The sequence below is a fragment of the Physella acuta genome, unplaced genomic scaffold (genome assembly GCF_028476545.2).
Source record: "Physella acuta isolate Inbredline_101_S28 unplaced genomic scaffold, ASM2847654v3 ptg000150l, whole genome shotgun sequence".
Classification (NCBI taxonomy): Eukaryota; Metazoa; Mollusca; class Gastropoda; family Physidae; genus Physella; species Physella acuta.
Genome location: NW_026731669.1, coordinates 652,885 through 676,710, shown reverse-complemented (window position 1 = coordinate 676,710; position 23,826 = coordinate 652,885). Strand labels below are relative to the sequence as shown.

General features: G+C 35.6%; 1 protein-coding gene across 2 annotated transcripts; it reads left to right on the top strand.

The window, feature by feature from the left end:
• Positions 1-10,505: 10,505 nt before the first annotated feature.
• Positions 10,506-17,613, top strand: LOC131935592 (zinc finger protein 664-like). Of its 2 annotated transcripts, none has more exons than XM_059292081.1 (4): positions 10,506-10,612; positions 13,195-13,274; positions 15,794-15,869; positions 16,374-17,613. In XM_059292081.1, the coding sequence occupies exons 2-4, from the start codon at positions 13,215-13,217 to the stop codon at positions 17,492-17,494; spliced, it is 1,257 nt and encodes a 418-aa protein (XP_059148064.1). In that variant the 5' UTR covers positions 10,506-10,612; positions 13,195-13,214; the 3' UTR covers positions 17,495-17,613. The 2 variants fall into 2 exon arrangements, with proteins under 2 accessions (XP_059148064.1, XP_059148063.1); XM_059292080.1 differs by having other exon boundaries at positions 10,506-10,616; positions 13,198-13,274.
• Positions 17,614-23,826: the final 6,213 nt, after the last annotated feature.

Genomic DNA, 23,826 nt, shown 5'->3' with positions numbered 1-23,826 from the left:
CATTTGGCATCTCTATTTTTGATTGTCAGACTGCTAATTGTATATGAGTTAGTAGTTCTAATCGTATCAAAACAGTAACAATCCTGGTTAGTTAATTAATCATGAATAATATTTTAAAGATTACAATATTCAGTAAAAAAATGAGATGACTGGATTATGTAACAGCTGACAACGATACTAAAGCAAGCAACCAACGATCACTAAACCAATTCTCATAAAACTCCTGGCCAAATCCAAGTGACTTCTCAGCACGAGACCCAGCACCAACCAATCGACTTGACCCCCCCCCACCCGACAATGTATGTAACACTGCCTCGGTGGGGATGCGGTGTGATGTCACCCACTGAGGAGTAGTATTTTTAAGGGCTAACACTGAGAGATAACACACAAACGGATTGACGCTTTTGCTGATACATCCTGGCTTAATTGCATATACGGCAATTCCGTATACGGCAAATCCATGTACAGTATTTGTTCAGTAATGTATATTAATGTATAGTAGTGGTACAGTAATATAGCCCTTCATTAGGTCTACATAACCAAGTTAAACAGTTGAACGGTCCTTGCCATTAGCAGCCGGGGGTTTGAATGCCGCGGACACAGGTACAACACGGGGAACATCGCTCACAGAAGAGCATAAAAAAATACATCAACAGTTACAGTCCCCTAGGGGCCGCATCCAAGTAAATTACAAAATATTCCCCCTCGTAACACATGTAGTAATTTAATTAAATAGTTGTGTATAATTTATTTTCTACTTTTTAGTGCATTATTACATAAAAGCTTTTTATTAAAACGTTTTTTTATGATTTTTTTTTCAGTACTTTACATGTTTTATTTACAATAGAGTTAGATGACTAAAAACCATTGCGCGCCTACTGAACGTGATGGCGCAGCCATTGAACGTGATGGCGCAGCTATTGAACGTGATGTCGCGTGTGGCGTGGTTGGATAGACATGCCTACTAATTCGGTCCAAATTTTAATTAATTCATAAAACATTAATTAGGCATCCAATTAAGTCAAATTTAATTTCAGATTGCATTGTCTTCATGTCTTGACCCACGTGTCAAATGTGAATCGTATCGGTCAAGTAGAAGTGACCGAATTTTCACTCCAGCGTTTCGATCTAGACTGACGACTGACGACAGACTGACGAGGAAGTGAGTTAAATAAAAGCCTGTAAAAAGTTTAAGTAATTAAAAATGGATTAAAAATCATGTCTATATCCCTAGCTACCATCCTCAGAGGTGTTATATAAGAATATTCGAGAAAGATTTTTTCGAGAAAGATATTTTTTTTATTAACCTACCTGTTGGTAAGAATTACTGGCGTGATGACGTAAGTGTCTAAAAGGTCGACCAACCACCAGCTGTTGTTTTCATATAAAGTAGCCGCACAATGTCCACCAGTCTCTGCAACTCTCGTATCACCGTCATTTCCTTTTACCCGAGTCCAGTCCCAGTAAGTAGACGATTGGAAAGCTGGTTTGTAGAGGGCTACGTTAAATGAGGTGTCCGGTTCTGACGTTATCAAGCAGTTGTACATCAGGAATCCTAACAGTAAACACAGCTGTGTACTTTTGAAGAGCATTGCTTGCCCTAAAAAATGTTACTCAATATACCCTAACTTGTAGCAAAAGATGTTGAAAAGAAAAATCAGATTTACTAGCTACGTTTATTCGCCTTGTCATTTTATATCCCTTGCTTTGTGTTTTAGTTACGGAGATAATATTCCTACATTCTGATTGGGTTGTCAGCGCCAATATTAGATCGATAAAATCATGTAGTCAATCATGTAGCACTAGCGTACCCGTCCCCGCGAGTTGTCGGTCGGATAGAAGAAAGTTTGACGAAATATAAAAGTTTCACCAATGCGTTACCAATGCTATATTCTTGGACGTGTGATCTTGTTTTCTGAAACTGAGTTATTTATATGTAACATCTGCGTTTGAATCATATTTATCGGGGCACGGGTTTATCTACACAACCGCCTAGCACGCCTTGAGTGTAAGTTATTCACTCACCGTAATTTCACCGTAAATCACTCACCGCCTAAGTGTCGGGGATGTAGAGTGCGCTCTTGTGAGCCGCCGATTACACCAACTCAGGGGTGCCATGTACGCTCTGTTGTTCGATTTAATCATCGAATGTCATCTGCCGCGTAGTGCTCAAAGAATGTGTAGGGCACCAAATCGCACCCTGCCGGTGTGCCGTCGGACGCGCATGATTATGTTTAGTGAACCACTCTAAAACCCAATCTTATGCATTGTCTTTCGCGCTGTTTAAAACGAATGAAGCGCCTTATCTCTCACGGGACAGACCGAGCGCGAAATCGAACCAAGCTAGAGCGCCGGTGGACTTGCCTTATTCAATTTATTGAACGACTATGATGCCCCATTTTATCCACAGTCTATTGCACTGTTTGAAAAAAACATGGCGCCATAGCGCTCATGGGATAGCCAGTGGCGCCAAATAACACCGTTTTGCGCCGGCTAAAGCGCCAGATTCGAACTACATCCGAGTTTTATTTTTTACATACGGTATCTATCTATATATATAATTCTCTTCTTGGAGACGCTAAAAAACAAGCTGTAAGCGCGCTCCCTACCACCCTACCCCTACATGGTCTGGTGAGCTGTGGTTCACGCTAAATGTTTAGTGACGGTTATTAGGGGCAGATAGTTTAGTTTGAAACGATTTTAAACTTAGGGGAGGTAACTAAGAGGAGGCTGCTTTCACGGGGGGGGGGGGGGGGGGAGTTGTAGGGTAGGGGTTGGGGGAAAGGAGGGTGGGGGTAGTATCGTCCTTAACGACCTACTGATAGTGTTTTAAAGCAAATATTTTCAGTGGCAGCATTGGTATTGTCGAATTCACAAATTATGAATTACTGAAAAGTAGAAAATAAAACTACTAAATAGCGGCGTATGATACGCCGCGGGTCGGCTCGTATATATAAAGCAAAGTAGTCGGGTGCCCGATCGGACACTTCCCGGCGCTGCATGCGCTTCAAATTTGGCAGGCTCCTGTCTTGGGGCAATAGAACATGGGAGCTGGTGCCGGTTGGCCACAAAATCCACGAAGATGGGGTCAAAACTTACCTCGACTGACCGGTGCCTTTTCTATCTATCTATATACTACTAAAACTCAAGATTGTTTACATGTTTGAATATTTATTTGGTTGTTTGTCCGTTTGGTTATATGAGAGAATCTACACCGCGTGTAAAGCTGTAAAATAGTACTTAGGTAGAGAACATTTTTCTTTTTTAAAAAGACGAAAGCCTATTATCAAACATTTTAACAGCAATGTTTCGATCTAACACACTGCTAAGTAGTACTTGCTCTCCGCATATTTCGTATGGCTTTGATACATACATTTTCATGTTTTACATCGATCTATTTTTAAAAAAATATTTTTATGTTTTTGTTACAGATTATTAGATTTTTTTTAACGTAATGAGCATGGTTTTGATTTTACAGCTTGGCATACAATTGGATTAATTTTTTAAGTAGAAAATACGTTTCACAGCTTAAAAAAAATATTCTATAACATGTTCTGTAAGTGTGATCACTTAAGAATACATGTTCTGTGAATAAAATGTTTCCAGATAAATATAACTTTTGGCGGGTTTTGTGTTCCAGAAATGTACAGTATAGGCCCTACATGTCGAAAGTGTAAACGTGGTGTTACGGTGTTTTTTCAATGGCAAGCGGTTACTGAATATTAGACCGCATGGAAATTGGGATAGCCTAGCTAGAGTTTGGATTGTTTTGCTATGAGTGTTCCTGTTCGCAGAACGTAAGAAGATCTAAATCTAGTCTGAATCTATGGCTTTATCTCTAGATGAAAGTTTATCTCGTATGTCTAGATCTAGGTATACTGGTAAAATCACGATATAGCGTCGGTTATTATTCCGGAACTGTACAGCAGTAAAAAACAGTAAAACCATGGCGTAGTCTGTCGAGCCGTTCCGGAAACCACCGGAAATACTGTAAACCATCATTTATTTGCCGCCATATTATTTTTAATACATTATGTTTAAAAATGTGCAAGGATTGATTTTAGTTGCATTTTAAATACTGTTTTGCTAATTATTTTGTGTAATATATTGAGAATTGTGAAGTCAAGGGAACTCACTCTTCTTGTATTAGTCTTATATTTATAATGTGGTTATGAGTGATGTCCCTTGTATTTATGTCAGGTGACTTCCTGTTCCGTCATTGTAGCTGAGGCTGAATAAACTATATACAATCAACATGGTTTCTATCGTCAGTGTGTCCTAATAAAATAGCCAATCTACGTCATTTTGTATTTCTAATTATTTTAAGTGCATGTGCTAATTATTGCTGCTACTAAACATTATTCTAGTTCTTCTTACTACTTTTAAAAGTTACCTCATTATCAAGGCTTAAAATCTGAAATATATTGTGATATATTTGTGTCAAATATTAGGCCTATAGATAAATGAATAATAAACCTAAATCGGGTGTATGGAAATTGCGAGACGCGAAAAGCGAAATGGCGAGGCGGGAAAATGCGAGAAGATAATGCGAAACATACCTGCGGAATCAAGGGAAAATAGCGAGACACCTTTTGCGAAAAAAAGTTTTTTCATGCTATTATCATCTTTATTTATTTAAATTATTTTTGTTTGTTATAAAATAAACACGCATATAGCCATACCCTTTAACACGAGTGTTGTATGTTATTTTTTATCTAGATATTATTATTATATATATACTAAGAAGATAGATCTAGATCTATCTATTAAAAAATCTTAACATCGCTGCTGTGCTACTGTCATCGCCCGCTCTCGTTAGCGAGAGGAAAATCCCGTCTCAGTCGACATTCATTTTAAAAATCTAGCCCGCTCATGTTGATACAAATGTGAGCTGTGTCATTGTCAACTGGTATAATCATGTTCTGCAACATGTATTCATGGATTGTTGTACTTGCAAAAAGTGTAAAAGCATAAACAACTCTAAAAAGTGTAATTTATTTTTTATTAAGTAATTTTAATTACAAACAAAATTCACAAACAAAATCTTCTGAAACAGTCCTAGCACTACTCAAACACACCTCGTGACACCATCTTTCACACATAGTACATCCAACCCAGTTCATTAGACCCATTTATACATTTTTCTTTGGCTACTTCTTCATAGCCACATTCACAGCATGTCACATTATCGTCACAGTTGACCTCCCCGTTCATTCCACACACAGCACTGGCACCCATATTCTCATCATCATCATCCGCACGCTCAACATCTGTTTTCCGTTTTTTATCATTTCTGTTATTTTAGCAATGTCTTGCTCATTGAGGTCACCAGCCGGATCTACGTCAGCAGGGCGTGGACGTTTACGCCCTGAAGTCTTATCCGGTCACTTCATCGCAGTTTTTCTTGTTGCCAACTGTCAATAATCCAACTGCCTGTCTGGCTGCCACGATGTGGTAACAATTACTGACGGCCGGACATAAACATGTTTCTCTTGGGAAAAGGGTGACCACCCTGGGGTCTGTTGAACCTTTAATGGTGAACACACAAAGTTTAGTATTTAAACTTATCAGTTCATTGTCAAGCACGAATTGTGACCTTTCCGCAACAGTTGAACTAACAGGCAAACAGTCCTTCCCTATGGGTGCAGTTACTAAGGCTACTTCTTGTTGTAATTCTTTCAACTATGTCATCAGGGTTAACTGCAGGCGGAATTATGGTATGCTCCTCCCTATACAGATGAACAAGATCATCCTTAAAAAGCCAATTTCCAATGAGCCTTCGTTCGCTTTTCGCGTCTCGCAATTTCCCTACACCCACCTAAATCAATGGCTTAATCCTAATATATAAAAGTCCCTGTGCGCACTTCTCTCTCTCTCTCTCTCTCTCTCTCTCTCTCTCTCTGTCAGTCCGCAAAATATTTTCGCTGGATATCACGTCAGAATCTTCAGCGATATATGGATAACTTGCTACGGACTTTTTAAAAATGTATAACCACAATTTTATTTAAAGAAGAAAAAAAAATAAAGGCGTATTCGAATGTAGAAAAACAGTTATAATTATGCAACAGGAAAAGCGTTTATAGTTGTGAAAAAGAATGCATAAAACAGTGACGTCACTAATGTTTATACATTAACTAATGACGTCATCTGACGTGTTTAGAATAAAAAGAAATGAACTATTTCATTCAAATATTATTTAGATCTAGATCAGGGGTCTCCAAACTACGGCCCGCGGAGATCTTTTTGTCCACGGAAAAAAATGTCTGTTAGAGATGGCTGAGGAACTTTGCCCAGAAAATTCAAAACAATTTGAAAATGTAGCTTTGGATGCAAATACCCTTGCATACCGTGTTGCAGACATGGGTGAAAACATCGTGACTCAAATAGCGAAAATGCTAGCACGTTTCACTATTTTTTAAATTGCAATGGATAAGTCGCTGGACAGCTGTTTCACCTCTCAACTGCTTGTGTTCATTAGGGGTGTGGATGAAGACATGAACATAACACAAGAGCTGGCTTCCCTACATAATATGTATGGCACTGTCACCGGAGAGGATATATTCAATGAGTTAATGAAAACATTAGCTGATTATAACTTGGACTGGACTAACCTCAGTTGACTGATGATGGGGAAAAGTACATTAGTGGCATAAAGAAAGGCTTGGTTGGACAAGTGAATGAGAAAAATATTCTACAACCAATGCTCCTGCACTCTATTATTCATCAGCAAGGTTTGAGTGCTAAATATATGGGAGGGGCGGCACTTGATATTTGAATATATTTCTATACATATTATAAATTTTAGTGGGGGGCGGGGCAGTGGACGTTTTTTTTTTGGGGGGGGGGGGGGGGCTCCATAACACCGAAAATATGCCTTGAAGAAACTCTGGCCCCCGAACTGATATTTGATAGTCAATGCGGCCCTCGGTCTGAAAAGTTTGGAGACCCCTGATCTAGATCATCGTACGCTATAAAATTTATACAATACAATTTTGCTCGGGCTAAACTTAAAAAATAAATTCTATTAGGATTCTAGATCTAGATATTCTAGATCTAGATCATCTAGATCTAGAGATTCTAGATCTAGATGATCTAGATCTACGGAAAAAAACTAGACTTACAAAGATGTAGACCCTACCTAGATCTAGAATCTGCTAGCGTCCCACTTATGGGACACTTGTAAAAAAAAATTGCTAAAATTTATTAAAAACTAGTTAAAACACAAATTATGTTTCATTGTATTTGAAAATGGTTAGACTATTGAATTTGTGTGTGTGTTGTGAAAAAAATTAATTTAGATGTTATAGTGCCGGATTTGCAGGACTTGCCAAAATAGCGGAAAAAAGAAAACATGCGCACAGGAAAATGCATATCTTCTGAAATATTAACATTTTATGTGCAAAATACATTTGAAACTTGTAGCAGTACCATATTTCTATCTGATAAAAATTTAAGAATAAAAATTTTTTTTTACTACTTCGTTATATCAAGTGTACAACAAGCGTCCCATAAGTGGAACGCTAGCAACGAATGGCCCCATGTAGATCGTTACACAAACGTCACATTTATTGGACACTAGCGAGAAACACAGATGCAAATATTTATGTTAAATTGTTAATTATGGTGAAACAATTGTTGACTTTGTTAACTGTTGACTTTAGGGTGTTAAGTAGTATTTATAGATATTTAATTATGACCTTGAGCTATATTTTCTTATATATTATTGTATTAAAAAATTGCAAATATTGAAAAACTTACATTGTATTTTTAAGTTTTCAGAATTACGCTTACTGAAGTATTTAATACCATTGAATACAAACTAATTTAGTATTGCTGTAAATTTACTAGCGCGTGATATTAAAATTATAACAAACCAGAATAATAACAATGACCACGATTGAGGTGAAATGATTCAGTCAATGGGGTTGGTTAACACTCTTCATATAAGAGCTCAAGCTACATATAGCAGAAATGTGAATTAGCTGTGTACTAGTGTCATGCCCCAATAATATTCCCATCCAAAGGTTCCCGATACCAGTTTTACTTTGTTAACTTTTTAAGGAGATTCCTGGTGTTAGATTGGGAGCTGTTCGCATAGTGAGGTGCATACATGGATGAGAGCCATGAACACTCAATACAAGCCCCCAGAAACAGATCCGTGCCCTAGACATAAGATGTCTGATGTCCTAATGTACGCCTGTGAGTGGGGGGGGGGGGGGGGGAATAGCGAGGGTAACAAAAGAGAAGATGGCTGGATGACATCTGGGACTGGACCGGATCGTCTTTTGCAAATTCACTTAGGGCAGAGTTTCTTTCAGGCATCATTTCGGAGAGGGGTGGAGGGGGGGGGGGGCTCTGCACCCAGATCAAAATGGAATTTATATGTAAAACATACTTTTACCAATGTCCACCCTTCTTTCCCTGAAATTTAAGCCCCCCCCCCCCCTGAAAATTTCAAGTACGCCCCCCAAAAAATCAATTATTTATATTTAATTATATTACAGTTTCGATGAATAATAGCAATATGTGTGATCATGTGTGTATAATTAGATGTATAGTCACATCTTTACTTATTTCCAAGTGTTGTTCACTTTGATGGATGCTAGATTGAAAGAAAAATAGACTTTTGAACAAAATTTCTGCATTTTAGACCATGGTATGGCTAACCCAATTGATCATTATCATTATTTTTAGCTGTCCTAAACAATGTAATCATTGGCCTAACAATACAAAATCAGTATACAGCTTAATTTTCGCGTGATTAGCCATATTTCGTGATAAATGATTTTATTTTTCAATAAATGTACATGGGGCCGTTCGTTGCTAGCGTCCCATTTATGGGACGTTTTTTAAAAAATCGATATTTAAAAAAGTATTGATTTAAAAAAAAAATCCATAGTCATTCCTTCATTCAGTGCCCAAAAGCTAAACCATATCAAAAAATTATAAAAATTTGAGACCTTGGGATAATCTGGGTTAACGTACGCTATAAAATGTATACAATACAATTTTGCTCGGGCTAAACTTAAAAAAACAATTCTATTAGGATTCTAGATCTAAATATTCTAGATCTAGATCATCTAGATCTAGAGATTCTAGATCTAGATCTAGATCTACTGAAAAAACTAGACTTACACAGATTTAGACCCTACCTAGATCTAGAATCTATTCAAATAATACATTTCTATACTAAAGTATTTCAGGCCTTAATTACTTTATTGAAATCTTTGTTTATCTATGCAATTTGCTAATCTCTATCTATATATATAAAGCAAAGTTGTCGGGTGCCCGACAGGGCTCTTCCTGGCGCCGCAGGCGCTTCAAATTTGGCAGGATCTTGCCTTGGGGCGACAGAACTCGGGGGCCGGTTGGCCGAAAAGTCTACGATGAGGGGGTCAAAACTGACCTCGACTGACCGGCGCCTTATATGAGCTATAAATCGAAAAAAATGTTCACCTAGGACAGGGGTCGGCAACCTGCGGCTCGCGAGCCGCATGCGGCTCTTTTGACATCCAGATGCGGCTCTCCAGCTCCATGCAAAAATATTAATAGTTATGTAATTTCAATTTTACTGGACGGTGGGGTACGACTTTACCCTGCGTTCAGTGGGATGGAAGATAAGCCTGGTGAGAACCAAAGGATAGAAGCGAACGATGCAAGCTATTCAAACCGATATCCAAGTTAGTTAGTCGGTGTTTGCCATGTTGAGGCCTGTCTGGCTAATGGGAGACACATCCTGAGCCGGTGATATCCGTAAAGAAAAAATAAAATAAAAATTAACAGCTTCTAAAGTACATTGAGATAGTCCAAGAATAATATTATTTGATTACTAATTTTACTATTCTGGTGAAACATGTCTATGTTTTTATATGAATAAATATTATATCATATTTAAAGCTATTTATTTCAAATAACAAATCATCTCTATTTACCTAACCCTAATCTAATACCGAATATTGTACTAAAAATGTTGTGGCTCTTTAAAAACTGAGAAAGTTTGTAAATTGTACCTTTTGGCTCTTGCGTATCAAAAGGTTGCCGTCCCCTGACCTAGGAACCTCTTCATAACTCCTGAGGTCATAGACCGACCCTCGGGCGAATTAATTAAGCATTCAAATTCTCAATGTTTTCGAAAGCCTAAGCGAAGCTGGGCAGCATCAGTGTTTCTTCCAGACTTTTTTCTCCGGGGGGGGGGGGGGGGGGGCACTTGAAATTTTCGGGGGGGGGGGGCGGTAGACTTTCTTCGGGGGGGGGGGGCGGACACTGTTTATTTTCTATATACATTATATAAATTTTATTTCGTTCGGGGGGGGGCGGTAAAAAATTTTCGGGGATGCTTTGCCCCCCCCCCCCCCAAGAGATGCCTGGAAGAAACTCTGGGCAGCATGCCTAGTTTGACAATATAGGCAAGAAATTAACTTAACAGCAGTGTTTGCGAGCAGAATTTACTATATAAAATGCGGCTATCTGTAAGTTAGAGTGGCTTCCCCTGAATCTTTACAAAAAGAAAATAAACAAGATGGCTGCTATAGTAAATGACCATGGTTGCATCTGTTGGAAACATCGCTAGTCTTCATTTATTACTGAAAACTTTTAATTCAATTGTTTAAAAACAGGTACATAAATGGAACAAGGAAACATATATCCTCAAAATGTGAAATAATTATTAAAATTTAAGGAGTCAGCTGTTTTTCAGATTACTAGAATAATCTAGATCTAGATTTTAACTTTATAAATAAGTAAGTAGTTAGTAGTTACTAGTAATAGTAGTAAGTAGTAAGTAAGTAGGCCTACTGTTACTAGTATTTAAATTAGGCCCTACTAACTAAAACGATAGATTACCGGGTAAAACTCCATTTCAGCGTATTTTATTCTCCGTTGCTTGTTTACCTCCAGTTGAGCGTATTTTATTATAACAACCGAAACACACCAAAACATTAGGCAGGAAAACACGATTTATTTTTGGTATTGTATTTTTGTTTTAGCAAATGAATAAAAATGAATATTTAAAAAACACGACTTGTTTATTTGTATTGTACTTAAAAAAAAGGCATTTGTCTCATGGTGAAACTGATACACTGTTAATCATTCTGTTTTATATTTTTGTATGTATGCAATAAATGTACAAACTCTGTGTTTTTTAATTTGACAGTTTTGTTAAAACTGAAAAAAATATTTTACTATAGAGTTGTATGTTATTTAAATTCATAGTAAATCTACCATCCTTCCTTTTTTTGTATGAGTAAATTTCTGACTTTAAAAAAAAAATTGATGTGGGGTCGTCCATAAATGACATCACACTCGTAAGGGAGAGGGGGGTCAGCAATTTTGTGACGGTGTGTGATGAGGGGGAGGGGGTGGGGGTTTCAGATGGTGTGACGTTCCTTTTTTGCATTATAAAAAAGCAATGTTAGAAAAACAAGATTTAGCCGTTATTTCGCGTTTTAGAAAACGGTTTTAATAAATTGTAATATGAATTGATCAAAATACTCTATGTTGACAGAGTTCTGACAAGATTTTGGAAAAATTATCCATGTTTTAAGAAAAATTCAACAGAAATTTTGAGAGCGGGGGGGGGGGGGGGGGTTGTCGGCTGAGGTGTGACGTCATTTTAGGGGGGGTCTGACTTTTTGTGACGACGTGTGACGGAGGGGAGAGGTAAAACTCGTAAAAAAAAGCGTGTCGTCACAAAAAGCAAGACCCCCCCCCTACGAGTGTGACGTCATTTATGGACGACCTCTAACATTATTTTTTTTTTTAAAATGACAACGTGAGTTGTCACACTTTCTCTAACACTCCAAGCAATCCCTCACCAAATTCCACCCCCCCCCCCCCCCCTCGGCCCACTTTCGGCAGCATCATTGTGCCTTTTAATACTTTTATTCAGTTTAGTTGAAATTGGAACACTTAATTGTACAAAGTGTGCATCTCCAATTTTGTAACCAACAAACAAATCACTTCAGTCAGTCTCTTTGTTGTTTTTTATTCATTTATTAAAACAAAAATACAATACAAATAAATAAGTCGTGTTTTTTAAACATTCATTTTATTCATTTGTGAAAACAGAAATACAATACAAAAAATAAATCGTGTTTTTCTAATGTTTTGGTGTGTTTCGGTTATTATAATAAAATACGCTCAACTGGAGGTAAACAAGCAACGGAGAATAAATTACGCTAAAATGGAGTTTTACCGATTACCGATTCTAGTTAGATCTAGAATCTAGATAATTTATAGTAATATTGACTAATAGATCTAGATTCTAGATCTAAAAGCAAAGACCTAGACCTAGGTCTATCTATACTAGATCTAGAAATCTATATAAATTCTAGATCTATCTAGAATAATCTAGATTCTACAAATTCTAGATATGGAAATCTAGGCCTAGGCACAGATTCTAGGTCTAGAATCTACTAGAAATCTAGATCGAACTAAATAATTAATAATAGGCCTAATCGATTTAATTATTAAATAGAAAATTAATTAATAATAATAGCCGGAAAAAGATACGCATGCGCAATGGAGAGAAACTACGACTTGCCTTCATGGCGATGTTTTCGATGGTAATGCGCATGCATGTGTTTACAACCGCAGACCCCTATGCCCTAACCTTAGCCGTAGGTCACTGCGCATGCGCAGAGATATCTTTTGCTGACTAAGTGGAGACGTTGGGGCAAAAAATCTTTTTCTGAGTAGTCACTTCGTAATAATACTTACGACTTTAAGAAGTGGTAATCTATGGTTTTAGGCTTGTATAGTGTTAAAAAAAAGGTGACTCATTAAACTTTAGTAGGCCTAGGCCTAATTAGTAAAAGGTTACTCATATATTGACTGCCGTTAAGACTGATTATGAAATTAAATTCACAAAATGCCCATGAGTTCATCTCTATTAAAAGTTTTACTATTACATCTGAGTGTCAATAATTCTGCAAGTGTCACTTTTTATTATGTTATTTGTCATAACTTATTAGAGGTCACTTTTACTTTGCCTATATAACCAATAGGGTGCAGCTTCTGTTTTTGCTTAAATCAGTTAATGATAGTAGATCCTACCACTACTAACAAAGCTCAAAACATTGACATCTGATTTTTAAAAATAGTATTGATGTATGTATGCAAAATACTTGATAAGGCACTTTGTTGTGCAACTACATTCTACCTAGTCTGTGGTTTAAATGGTTGACGTTTGTGTTTCAGTTTATGCTGTGGGCAACATGGAATACACAGGATACTGCACTGAACATGTCCCTGTTAAAATTGAAACAGATTCAGAGGTAAAATACCACTGCTGCTTTGAGATTATAACTGATTATAACCACAACCTGCATTATATCCCTCGCCTGGTCTCTAATACTTGTACCTCTGGTGGGTCAAGTATAATAATAAAGGGGAATTAGTACAAAAATGGTATAAAGTAAAATGCAGGGCTGTCTACCTGTACCGACTTTGTCCATACAATTTTTGTGTAGTTGGGTCTACGATAAATTCCTTAAAGACACTTGCGAGAAGGCCAATTTCAAGAATGTACACTTGGGGAATGCAGCAAATGGCTGAATAGACATTTGCCTGAAAGTCACTTGCCAGAATGTCATTTGCCAGAAAAAGGTTAATATTAGATAATATTAATAAATAATATTACCAAATAGACATTCTTAATCAAGTTTGAGATATTGGTAATAAACAAAAGGGAGTAAAAAATGACATTGGGTAATTAACATGTTGTTTACACACAAATCACTTGATTAATTAAAAATTACATTCCTTATTTTTAAGACTCTAATATCTTAATGGAGCAGTATGATAAACCAAAACTATTTTTTTATCTTTTGGAGATTTAATAACACTCACCCAATCTCCACCTAAACTTAATATCATACCCATTTAAACTTGTAAGTCTACCAAAACAATAAAGGAATCCAACTTAAAGTATTGTAACCAGGGTTCCCGCGGCCTCCTGAAATTTCAGGATGTCCTGGAATTCTCCTTGTATTTTAAAAATCCAGAAAACTCCTGGATTTCTCCTGAAATTTTGTAAAATGTCCTGAAATTTAGTAAAATGTCCTGAAATTTTACTCGCATGGATAATTTTAGCGTATATTTTTTTCGTGCGTTAGATATCTAGGTAATCAGATCTGACCACCCCCAGTAAAATGTTCTGCTTTGTCGATTCTGCGCATACATGGCACACATTTTAAAATATAGTCCTGTAGCTGTCTTTAACCTGTAGGTTTGGTTTAATTTTTTTCTCACTTCTATGAGTGCGGCTCAGTTTGATAAGCCCGGAGTTCTTTATTTTTGTAATTACAAATTTCAAGTAGGCTCAAATCTAGTTTTTTGCCCAGCTAATTTGTAACATAGTCCGATAGGCCCTATTCTAATTTCTGTTTACATGCATGTTGTTGTTGTAATACTACTACCCTCCCATCCCGCATCTCAGTTTCTTTCCCAAGGCGGGGTGGAGGAAGCTGGGGGAAAGCACTGGTTGGGTATATGAAGTGAACTCTGTGTGACCCGCTAGTGATGTCATCAGCAGTATACTACAGGCCCACCGTAAGCTTAGATGAACTCAAACTGACCCTGCACTACCATGTCTAGCTGGGGGGGGGGGGGGGGGAAGAGATACGCTACTGGCAATTAAAAAAACAAACTTTGAGGTTACTTATCAGAAAACTATATTCTATTTGTGTCGGAAATGTTTTATTTCCAAAGTAGTTTATTTCCAGTAGGCTATATCTAAGCTACTCAGGTGATATACTTGTTCATCAAATGGTAAAAAGCTAAAATTACAGTTAGGATATTTACTTTTGAAGACTTCCATTTAAATCAATATATCATGTCCATTTTTAAAAGATAAATCATGGTTTCAGCAGTTCTGTTTATTATTATTGACATTGTTAGTACGGAGGCTGACATTGGTGAGGTGGGGAGGGGTTCAGACACTTGACACTGAGGTATGGCTATGATTGCTAGGCTTAATATGTTTCTCAATAGCAAAGGGGGGTGGAGGTGTTGAGTAGTTAAATTATGTCCTGAAATTTTGGTTTTTCTCCTGAAAAACTCCTGGAATTTTAAGTTCACTTTGGTGTAGGAACCCTGTGTAACACAAACCTAACTGAAATATTGAATGTAAGCAAATCTTTTAAGTTCTATTAATAGTGACCGAAAGTAGTGATATAAATAATAATAATTAGTAAGCAATATAGTTTTGTTCAGCTTTTAAATAAAAAATGAAAAGCAAAACCTGATTTATAATTAAAACAGCAATTTAAATCAAGAAAATAATTGTATTAATTTTATTACACCCTCAGTCCTACTTTTATTTCAGAGTGATAAATAGATAAGTAGCCTATGTTATTTTATATTATTTTCTTTCTTTGTCACTAATATAGTTAAATGTGTGCTTAAGCACAATGAGTTTTTACAAATAACTACTTTACAAATTATTTTTCTCAAATGAGTATAACATTTAAAATATATAGGCCTTTAAATCACGTGTATCGTGTAACGATGGCTAGTATATAATAAAACGGCTGATAAAAATTTGTTTCAGGGGGTGAAGTAGGGCCCTTTTTTCTTCTTGTTTTGCCACTGATAAGCATTCAAGTGTATATGGTATATTATGTTTTCAGAGGTTTATTAGCTTTTAGACTTGTGTCTATAGTTGCAATTTTTAAAAATTGACCATCAATGTATAATAAAATACTGTGATTTGGTTAGCAGTTCCACACCATCTGTTATAATGAATGTTTTTGTTACAGTTAACTAGTATAGTTTAGTATTCTGAAATTTTCAGATGTACCATGGTGACAACTATACCAGAGACCTGGGTATTCAGGTACAGAGGATTGGTGTTATGAATAACGACTGTGGTAAATAAAGTTTACTCATTTATTTTTATTTAATTGACTATTTTTCAGTACATACATGTCTGCTATCTAACAATACCAATATCTTTAAAAATCTATTTGTTCTACCGCATGACAATAACTTTAACAATTCATGCTAGACTTTATCAGACGATACAAAATAATAGCGAAGCAAATGTCTAACAAATATTATTCTCTGCCATACTGTTAATTAGCTCTACTTGGTATAGTTTTTAAACAGTACATTTAAAAAGTTAACCTTTTTGAGCTGGCGATCCATGGGGCAGATGAAGTGGAGTTTACCTGTTTGCGCAAAAAAAGGATTAAGTGGTCAGCCATATGCCCATTCACTTTTACTTTCCTTACTGTCAGTTAGGTACCCATCCTAGCTGGACGTCCTACTGACCCCACTTTACACTTTGGTTAGCAGTCATACACTCTATAATTTGGCCACACCATGTCTGTTCCTCTAATGTTGTCATATATATTTATGAAAATATTTTACAGATATCTATCAATGTCAGCACTGCAGATTGGATTTTTCAACACTCTCCCATTATAATTTGCATTTGAAATACAAACATGAAGGGGAAAACCTTGACAATAAGAATCTAGATTTCACAGTTGACACTAGTGAACATTCTAATCAGTTATCTAATAAGTATTATCAGCACCATGGAATTCATAAAGGGAAAAAGCATTGTAAGTGTGACAATTGTGGTAAATATTTTACAACACTCAAATATTTAAAAGTGCACCTTTTAATTCATATAGGAGAAAAGCCTTACAAATGTGGCCAATGTTGGAAATGTTTTACAACTCGTATTGAAATATATTATCACTTAAAAATTCATACAGGAGAAAAGCCTTACAAGTGTGACCAATGTGGTAAATGTTTTGCAACTCTTGATCGAATACGGAGGCACGTTATAATTCATACAGGAGAGAAGCCTTACAAATGTAGCATATGTTGTAAATATTTTAGCCACGTTGGTAGTTTGAATTCTCATCATAGAATTCATACAGGAGAGAAGCGTTACACATGTAGCATATGCTGTAAATGTTTTACCCATTTGAGTAGCTTAAAGAGACACCATTTAATTCATACAGGAGAGAAGCCGTACCAGTGTGACGAATGTGGTAAATGTTTTGCCCATTTGCGTAACTTAAAGCAACACCATTTAATTCATACAGGAGAGAAGCCGTACAAGTGTGACGAATGTGGTAAATGTTTTACCCATTCGCGTAGCTTAAGGAAACACAATTTAATTCATACAGGAGAGAAGATGTATAAGTGTGACCAATGTGGTAAATGTTTTACCCATTCGCGTAGCTTAAAGCAACACCATTTAATTCATACAGGAGAGAAGCCGTATAAGTGTGACCAATGTGGTAAATGTTTTACCCAATCATGTGGCTTAAAGCAACACCATTCAATTCATACAGGAGAGAAGCCGTACCAGTGCGACCAATGTGGTAAATGTTTTACCCAATTGTGTAGCTTAAAGCAACACAATTTAATTCATACAGGAGAGAAGCGGTACAAGTGTGACCAATGTGGTAAATGTTTTACCTATTTTGGTAATGTTAATACACACCTTAGAATTCATCATGGAGAGAAGCCTTAAAATTTTTATGTAATGCAGTAAATGTATTACTGATTCCTCACATTTCATTGAACATAATTTAAAATTCTCTACCGAAATAAATCCAGAATGACCAGACACTTATCTTTTTACTTTCTTGTTTACAGAGTTTAGAGCAGTGCTGTGTATGGTGTGTTTGGGTCTGTGGTGTGGTGGGTGGTGTGGTGGGTGTGGTGTGTTTCAGTAAACAAAATAACTTGAGTACCATTTCATTTATGCAGACAAAACTTCATAAAGTTTTCTGTCAACATTTGAACGACATCAGCAGAGGGCACGCCATTTAGGGGCCCACAGCCGACCATAATAATTTTTTTTATAGTTATATTTTTTGAAATATCTTGCATTTTGACTTGAAGTTGATGGTTGTTTTGTAAAAAGATTACCATAGCTGCGGTTGGATTATCTTTATTCTACAGACACCACCCCACGCTCTTCTATATTATTTTTCCCTTTGTTTTTAAACCACTGTGAAAGCCGAGTCCTTTTTCTCCTATAATCAAACTTATCAAAGATAAGCAAACTTTCAAACCACTTCCATGACTTGTGTCCCTTTTTTAAATAGTAAAATATGGGTGCTCATAAGTTCCTGTTAATAGATTTGTACTAAACAAATTAAAAGGCAATTACTTCTCTTAATTATTTTTTTTATAAAGTACTTCCTAAAGAATGACATTGTACAAAAAGGAAATGTATTTTGCATTAATAATATACACCATTACTTATACAAAGCTTTCGTGTTTTATATTCTTTTGACCGTCTAGGTCTAGAGGTTAGGAGGTCTTATAGCTGAGATAAAATAAAACTGATTGTCACAAAACACACTAATGCACTTACACACATGACATGATTTTCTAATTTGTTTTAATTGATAAACAAAACATTTTTTTTTTCAAAACCCGAACAGGCAAGCAATGAGTATCTTATGTTCGTACCTTGTGTGGTATATATATATATATATATATATATATATATATATATATATATATATATATATATATATATATATATATATGGGGAGGGGCCTAAAAATTTTTTTGCGGGGTGGCCCTTTTTTTTCTAGTTCCGCCACTGGACACCAGGTTAACGTAAGTGGTATGTTATGTACTTTGGGTCTCTTGAAAGCCGATAACTTAAGTACCATTTTAAAAAAAGTTAGGTACATTAAATTTTACTTACAAGTATGCGTAGGTTTTAGCCAAATTTTGAACGATTTCTGGTTATTTGAAGTGTTATTTTGTTTCTGTGGAAATACAATAACTTGAGAACAGTTTTAGTTATGTAAACGAAATTTCATGTATGTTTAAGTAAAATAGATCTAATACTTTCAATTTTTGAGTGACTTTAGATACCTGGAAGTGGTATTTCACTCTATTTATGGTTTCTGAAAATGTTAAAATACCAAATAACTTGATTACTTTCTCAGTGTCAAAAGTTCGGCCTCACTCAGTGTGTAGATGGGAAGTGAGGTGCCGGCTGTGCACACGAGGCCAAAGACAGTACGATGAAGGATGACTTGAACTGTAGTGACAAACATAGCGCAGAGCCAGGTGATACACCGAGTATCAGGAAACCGACCACACCCACTCGAGTCAGTCAGCTAAAAAATCAACCGTGGCGAAGCTGCCTAATAACAGGTTGTCAACGGCAACAAATACAAGCTCCATAAAGAAAGAGATGATTTAAATAAATAACTATAAAGAAAAGTGCTGGTCAATTTATTATCTATTTGGTACCTGTACTAATATTTACCACTCGTCATTCGAGACCCACGCTTTTCTTTATAGTTATTTAAATAGTAATGTATTACTATATATTTTAAGAAACTCATTTTTTTAGTTTTTAGTGCATTAGTATATAAAAGCTTATTTAAACGATCTTTATTATTTTTTCCCTACTTCAAATTTTTTCATGGAGTAGAGTTGCATGACTAAGAACCACTGAGCACCTACACGATAAAGCGTGAATAATCCCTCCAAAAGAAGCAAAAGGTATTTTCCAAATAACAAAAAGTTCAGTTCATTGGATTTACTTCACAATTTTTACTGATCAGGATTGCGCGGATAGAGAGTCTAGTGTCTAGGCCTATCAATTATTTTGGTATTATCTTTTTGCGCCGTCCACACCTCACTGTGATGATGCTAGACGCTAATCGTTTTGAAAGTGTGGGCTACAGCTATTGTAATGGAAGCACATTATCGGAGAGGGGTGGGGGCTTAATGAATAGGGGAAAGTTTCCCACTGCATTTCATAGACTCAGTGTTTCTTCCAGACTTTTTTCTCCTGGGGGCGGACACTAGTAAAAGTATATGTTTACTATATAAATTCTATCTCGGGAGGGGGGGGGGGGAGGGGGGGCCGGTAGACTTTCTTCGGGGGATGCCAAAACGAAAAACGCTACGCAATATAGGCATAAGGAAAGTACACTAGTCACAAAGAGAGAAAAAAAATACATGAAATTAAAAACACAACGCAAAAAAACAATGCACAACAAAATACAACACCGACAACCAAAATAATAACAGAAACAAAACAAAATAAACCGGGAGTGATCTCCCCTAAACTTTCTCGAATATTCTTATATAAAATAACAGGGGATGGGAACTCGGGCTATAGACATGATTTTTAATCCATTTTAAATACTTAAAGTTTTAAAAATAGAATAAAATCTCGTAGACAAAAGAATTGCACATCAAGTGAACGCCAAATAAAAGTGCATAATAGTGCGCAATGTTATTAGTACTTTAAAAATTTAAATTAGGTTTTTGAGAAATCGGAAGTAGCGTAAATTACTACTTCCAGTCAACGGAAATTACTCAAAATTTGACAGAAGGTAGAAAATTAGATCTTATACTTACATTTTCGATAACCGGAAGTGGTACTTTTTCTACTTTGAATTTTTCAAAAGCCTATAATTTGAGTACTATTTCAGAAAGATAAATGAAATTTCACATGTATGTGAACGATTTAATTCTCTACATTCTATCAAATTTCGAGTAATTTCCGTTGACCGCAAGTACTATTTCCGATTTCTCAAAAAGCATGTAAATTTATAAAGTACTAATAATATTGCGCACTATTATGCACATTTTGTTTTGGCGTTCGCTTGATGCGCAATTCTTTTTTCTATGAGTTTCTATTCTATTTTTAAAAGTTTAAGTGATTAAAAATCATGTCTATATTCCAAGTTATATAAGAATATTCGAGAAAGTTTAGGGGAGATCACTCCCGTTTTATTTCTCTTTCTGATAAAGCTGTTTCTATTGTCTCATCCTAATAGAAATTGTCTTCAATTCCCCACCCCACCCTCTCACTGTAACATCTTCTTAAGCTGGCCGGAAAATTAAGCTTTATTCGTGGGCGGCAGAGAAAAACGTGTTAAAGTTTTGTTTAAAATTTCAGTTGTAAACTTTCAAATGCATTGTTTTGTCTCAAAGAAACCAAACGATATGGGCACTTTTTAACCTAACCTTTTAGGCTACCGGCTACCCAGCTTGGCACTATTGTATTAATAGCCACTTGAAGACTCTTTCTGTAAGGTTTAATACGATTTCATTTCTGCTGATTTGATACCATCATCTTTGGTGTTGTTTTTATACATGTTTGCTATAACGTTGGCAGCATAAATTATGCCTCTGAATTTAATTAAGAAGAAAGACGACCATACAATTCTATTATATGTGAAATATTTGCATCGTTACTTCCCTGTGACCATGAAAATTTGTCAATGCAGAGTTTACACGCGTCGACTACAGGCATAGGCACCAATACTAAATGACCAAAAATAAGCAAAACATTACAAAAGTTTACAAGGTACCATATAATGTAACCAATTTTATACAATCTATGAATGTCCCTATAATACCCAGAAGGTGAATATCTGCCTTGGATTAACACGTTTTTAAAATGCATTCTGTTATATTGTGATGTTATCATAGAACTGTCAAACAGGTGGGACATTTTACTCTTACAGCCTGTATTTAATTTTAATGTTTTAACATTGCTTTATGAATTTTTGTAAAACTATGTCTGTGTTACGTACACGCTTCTGACCAAATATGTCTCAAGATACTTTGCTTCGATAATTTACGATCTGGTTATACTAAATGTTACTTTATATGGTTTCGTTTTGTATTTTTTTATTTACTCCGTTTCCTCTTTTAGAATCGCTCTATCAACATTTTATCTAAATTTTCACGTTTTAAATAACATAAGCGTTTACAAATTATTTTAGTTCACGTGAAGTGGTAGTGGTTCATAAAAATGTAAAACAAATAAGCTGATCTAAGTATATGTCACATTAATGGGATATCCTCAGGTTTTTTGTTTTTTTTACAATTTTAGATCAAAGGCCTTTTAAATATTTTTTATCATGTGTGGCACATGAAAGTAAGTACTAAACTGTAAAAGGTTTGAAAACAATTTCGGTTGTTATGGAAACCGAAAAAAACCTCCGCTATATTTTGGTACTTTTAAAAACTCTTAGGCTCTTTTTAAGCATTTATAGCAATCAAATATATATTGCTAAAAATTTACTGTATAGTAAAACTTTTGTCTAGACTGATTTTTGATTATCAGAATTTTACAAGGTCTGAAAAGTCGCACCTTTTTTAGTATGCAAAAGTTTCAAAATGTGCATATTATTTACCATATACTTTTTTTCTATTAGACCCACATCACAAATTTCTCAAGATAAAAGTTTACTTTTGCAAGAAGAAAAAATATTGAAATATGATGGGTATTGTTTTATAAAAAAAAGCAGTAGGCTTTTTAGTGTAAACTAAGACAAAAAAGCAAAAAGTAACGAAAAGTAGGTCAGGAAAATACCATTTCTGTGTAATTTTTTTAACACTATTGTAAACGTTAAATGATTCTGAAATTATGGAAAATATAAGAGAAACCCAGTTCTCCAATTATGACAAATACAATTTGAAGACAGATATTAAACTTATCGTAGAGAACTAGTTACATCAAGAAAAATCTTTATTTTTTTATTAATGGGGTCATGAAAATTGTATTTTAAACACTTTGAATAAAAATTTCATGAAGTTATTATTTTCTTTATACAAAAATGGACAAAGTATCCAAAAGTGCAAATAACCAATTAGGACAAAAATTAGGAATTTTGTCATTTTTGTATGCGCATATCCACTTAACATGATGTGGGATAGGGGTATAGTGTCACATACTTTACATTTTGTGTTGATCTTAGCTGTGTCGCTTATAACATAAAACGCAATTTACAATTAATATGTGTCTGATTTCTTTTATTCTTATAAAAGTTTGTCTTTTTCGTGGAAAATATGTATCTGATCATGTTTAACTTGGTTGTTTAAACAATCTAATACTTGCTTTATTCAATTAAGCTTACTAATTTAAATGAAACTCTATTTAAACTACTGTTTATTCAAATTTTAATAAAAACGAGTTTTCTTCATTATCTTCATATTGTTTTATATTTATAGATTAGTGAGTATTAAACATCGAGAGACATAAACAACATTGAACATATACAGAGCTTTTAGAGGATGAACTTCTTCTTCTTCTTCTTCGTTCTTAACTTTTAGTGTTGGAAGGGATCGAGCCTTAACAGCCACAGGGTTTGAAAACGAGACTTTTTCGAATTTATCAACCATGAAGTTTAGCCAACTCGACCACGCCTCCATTACAATCATAGTTTCATTCAGGCATCTCTTCGAAGAATGTCTACCGCCCCCCCCCCCCCCCGAATAAGATGGATTTTATATAATACACTTTTACTAGTGTCCGCCCCCCCCCCCCCCGAAAATGTTGACCAACCCCCCCCCCCCCCTCCCGAAAATTTCAAGTGCCCCTCCCCCCCCGGAAAAAAGATTGGACGAAACACTGATCATAATTAAGGGTACGTGTCAACTGGTTATGCGCCATTGAGGCCATTGACACCGATTTTCAACCTGCTTTTCTTTTTGGATTTGCTTCCATAGCCTTTGTCCAATCAAGAACAAACTACAAGGCAGGAGTTGTTTAATATTGGAGTTATCTCTCCTAGAAGAGTGGCTGTCCCCAGCTTACGAGCCTCATCTGCTAGAGGGTTTGAACTCGAGAGAGGATGAACAATCTCTTAACAATTTTTTAATTCTATTTAATAATATGCGTATTTACAATTATTTTATCATAAATTGTTAACGGTATTAAAATGAAAAATTACGTTTGTATGATTTCCCAATGTCTAGTTAGTATACTGATGTACATGATATAATTTAATTAACCAGACACATACATTTTACAACTACATTTGAGACTCGGTGAGGCATTCCATTATTGTACTCAATCTTCTA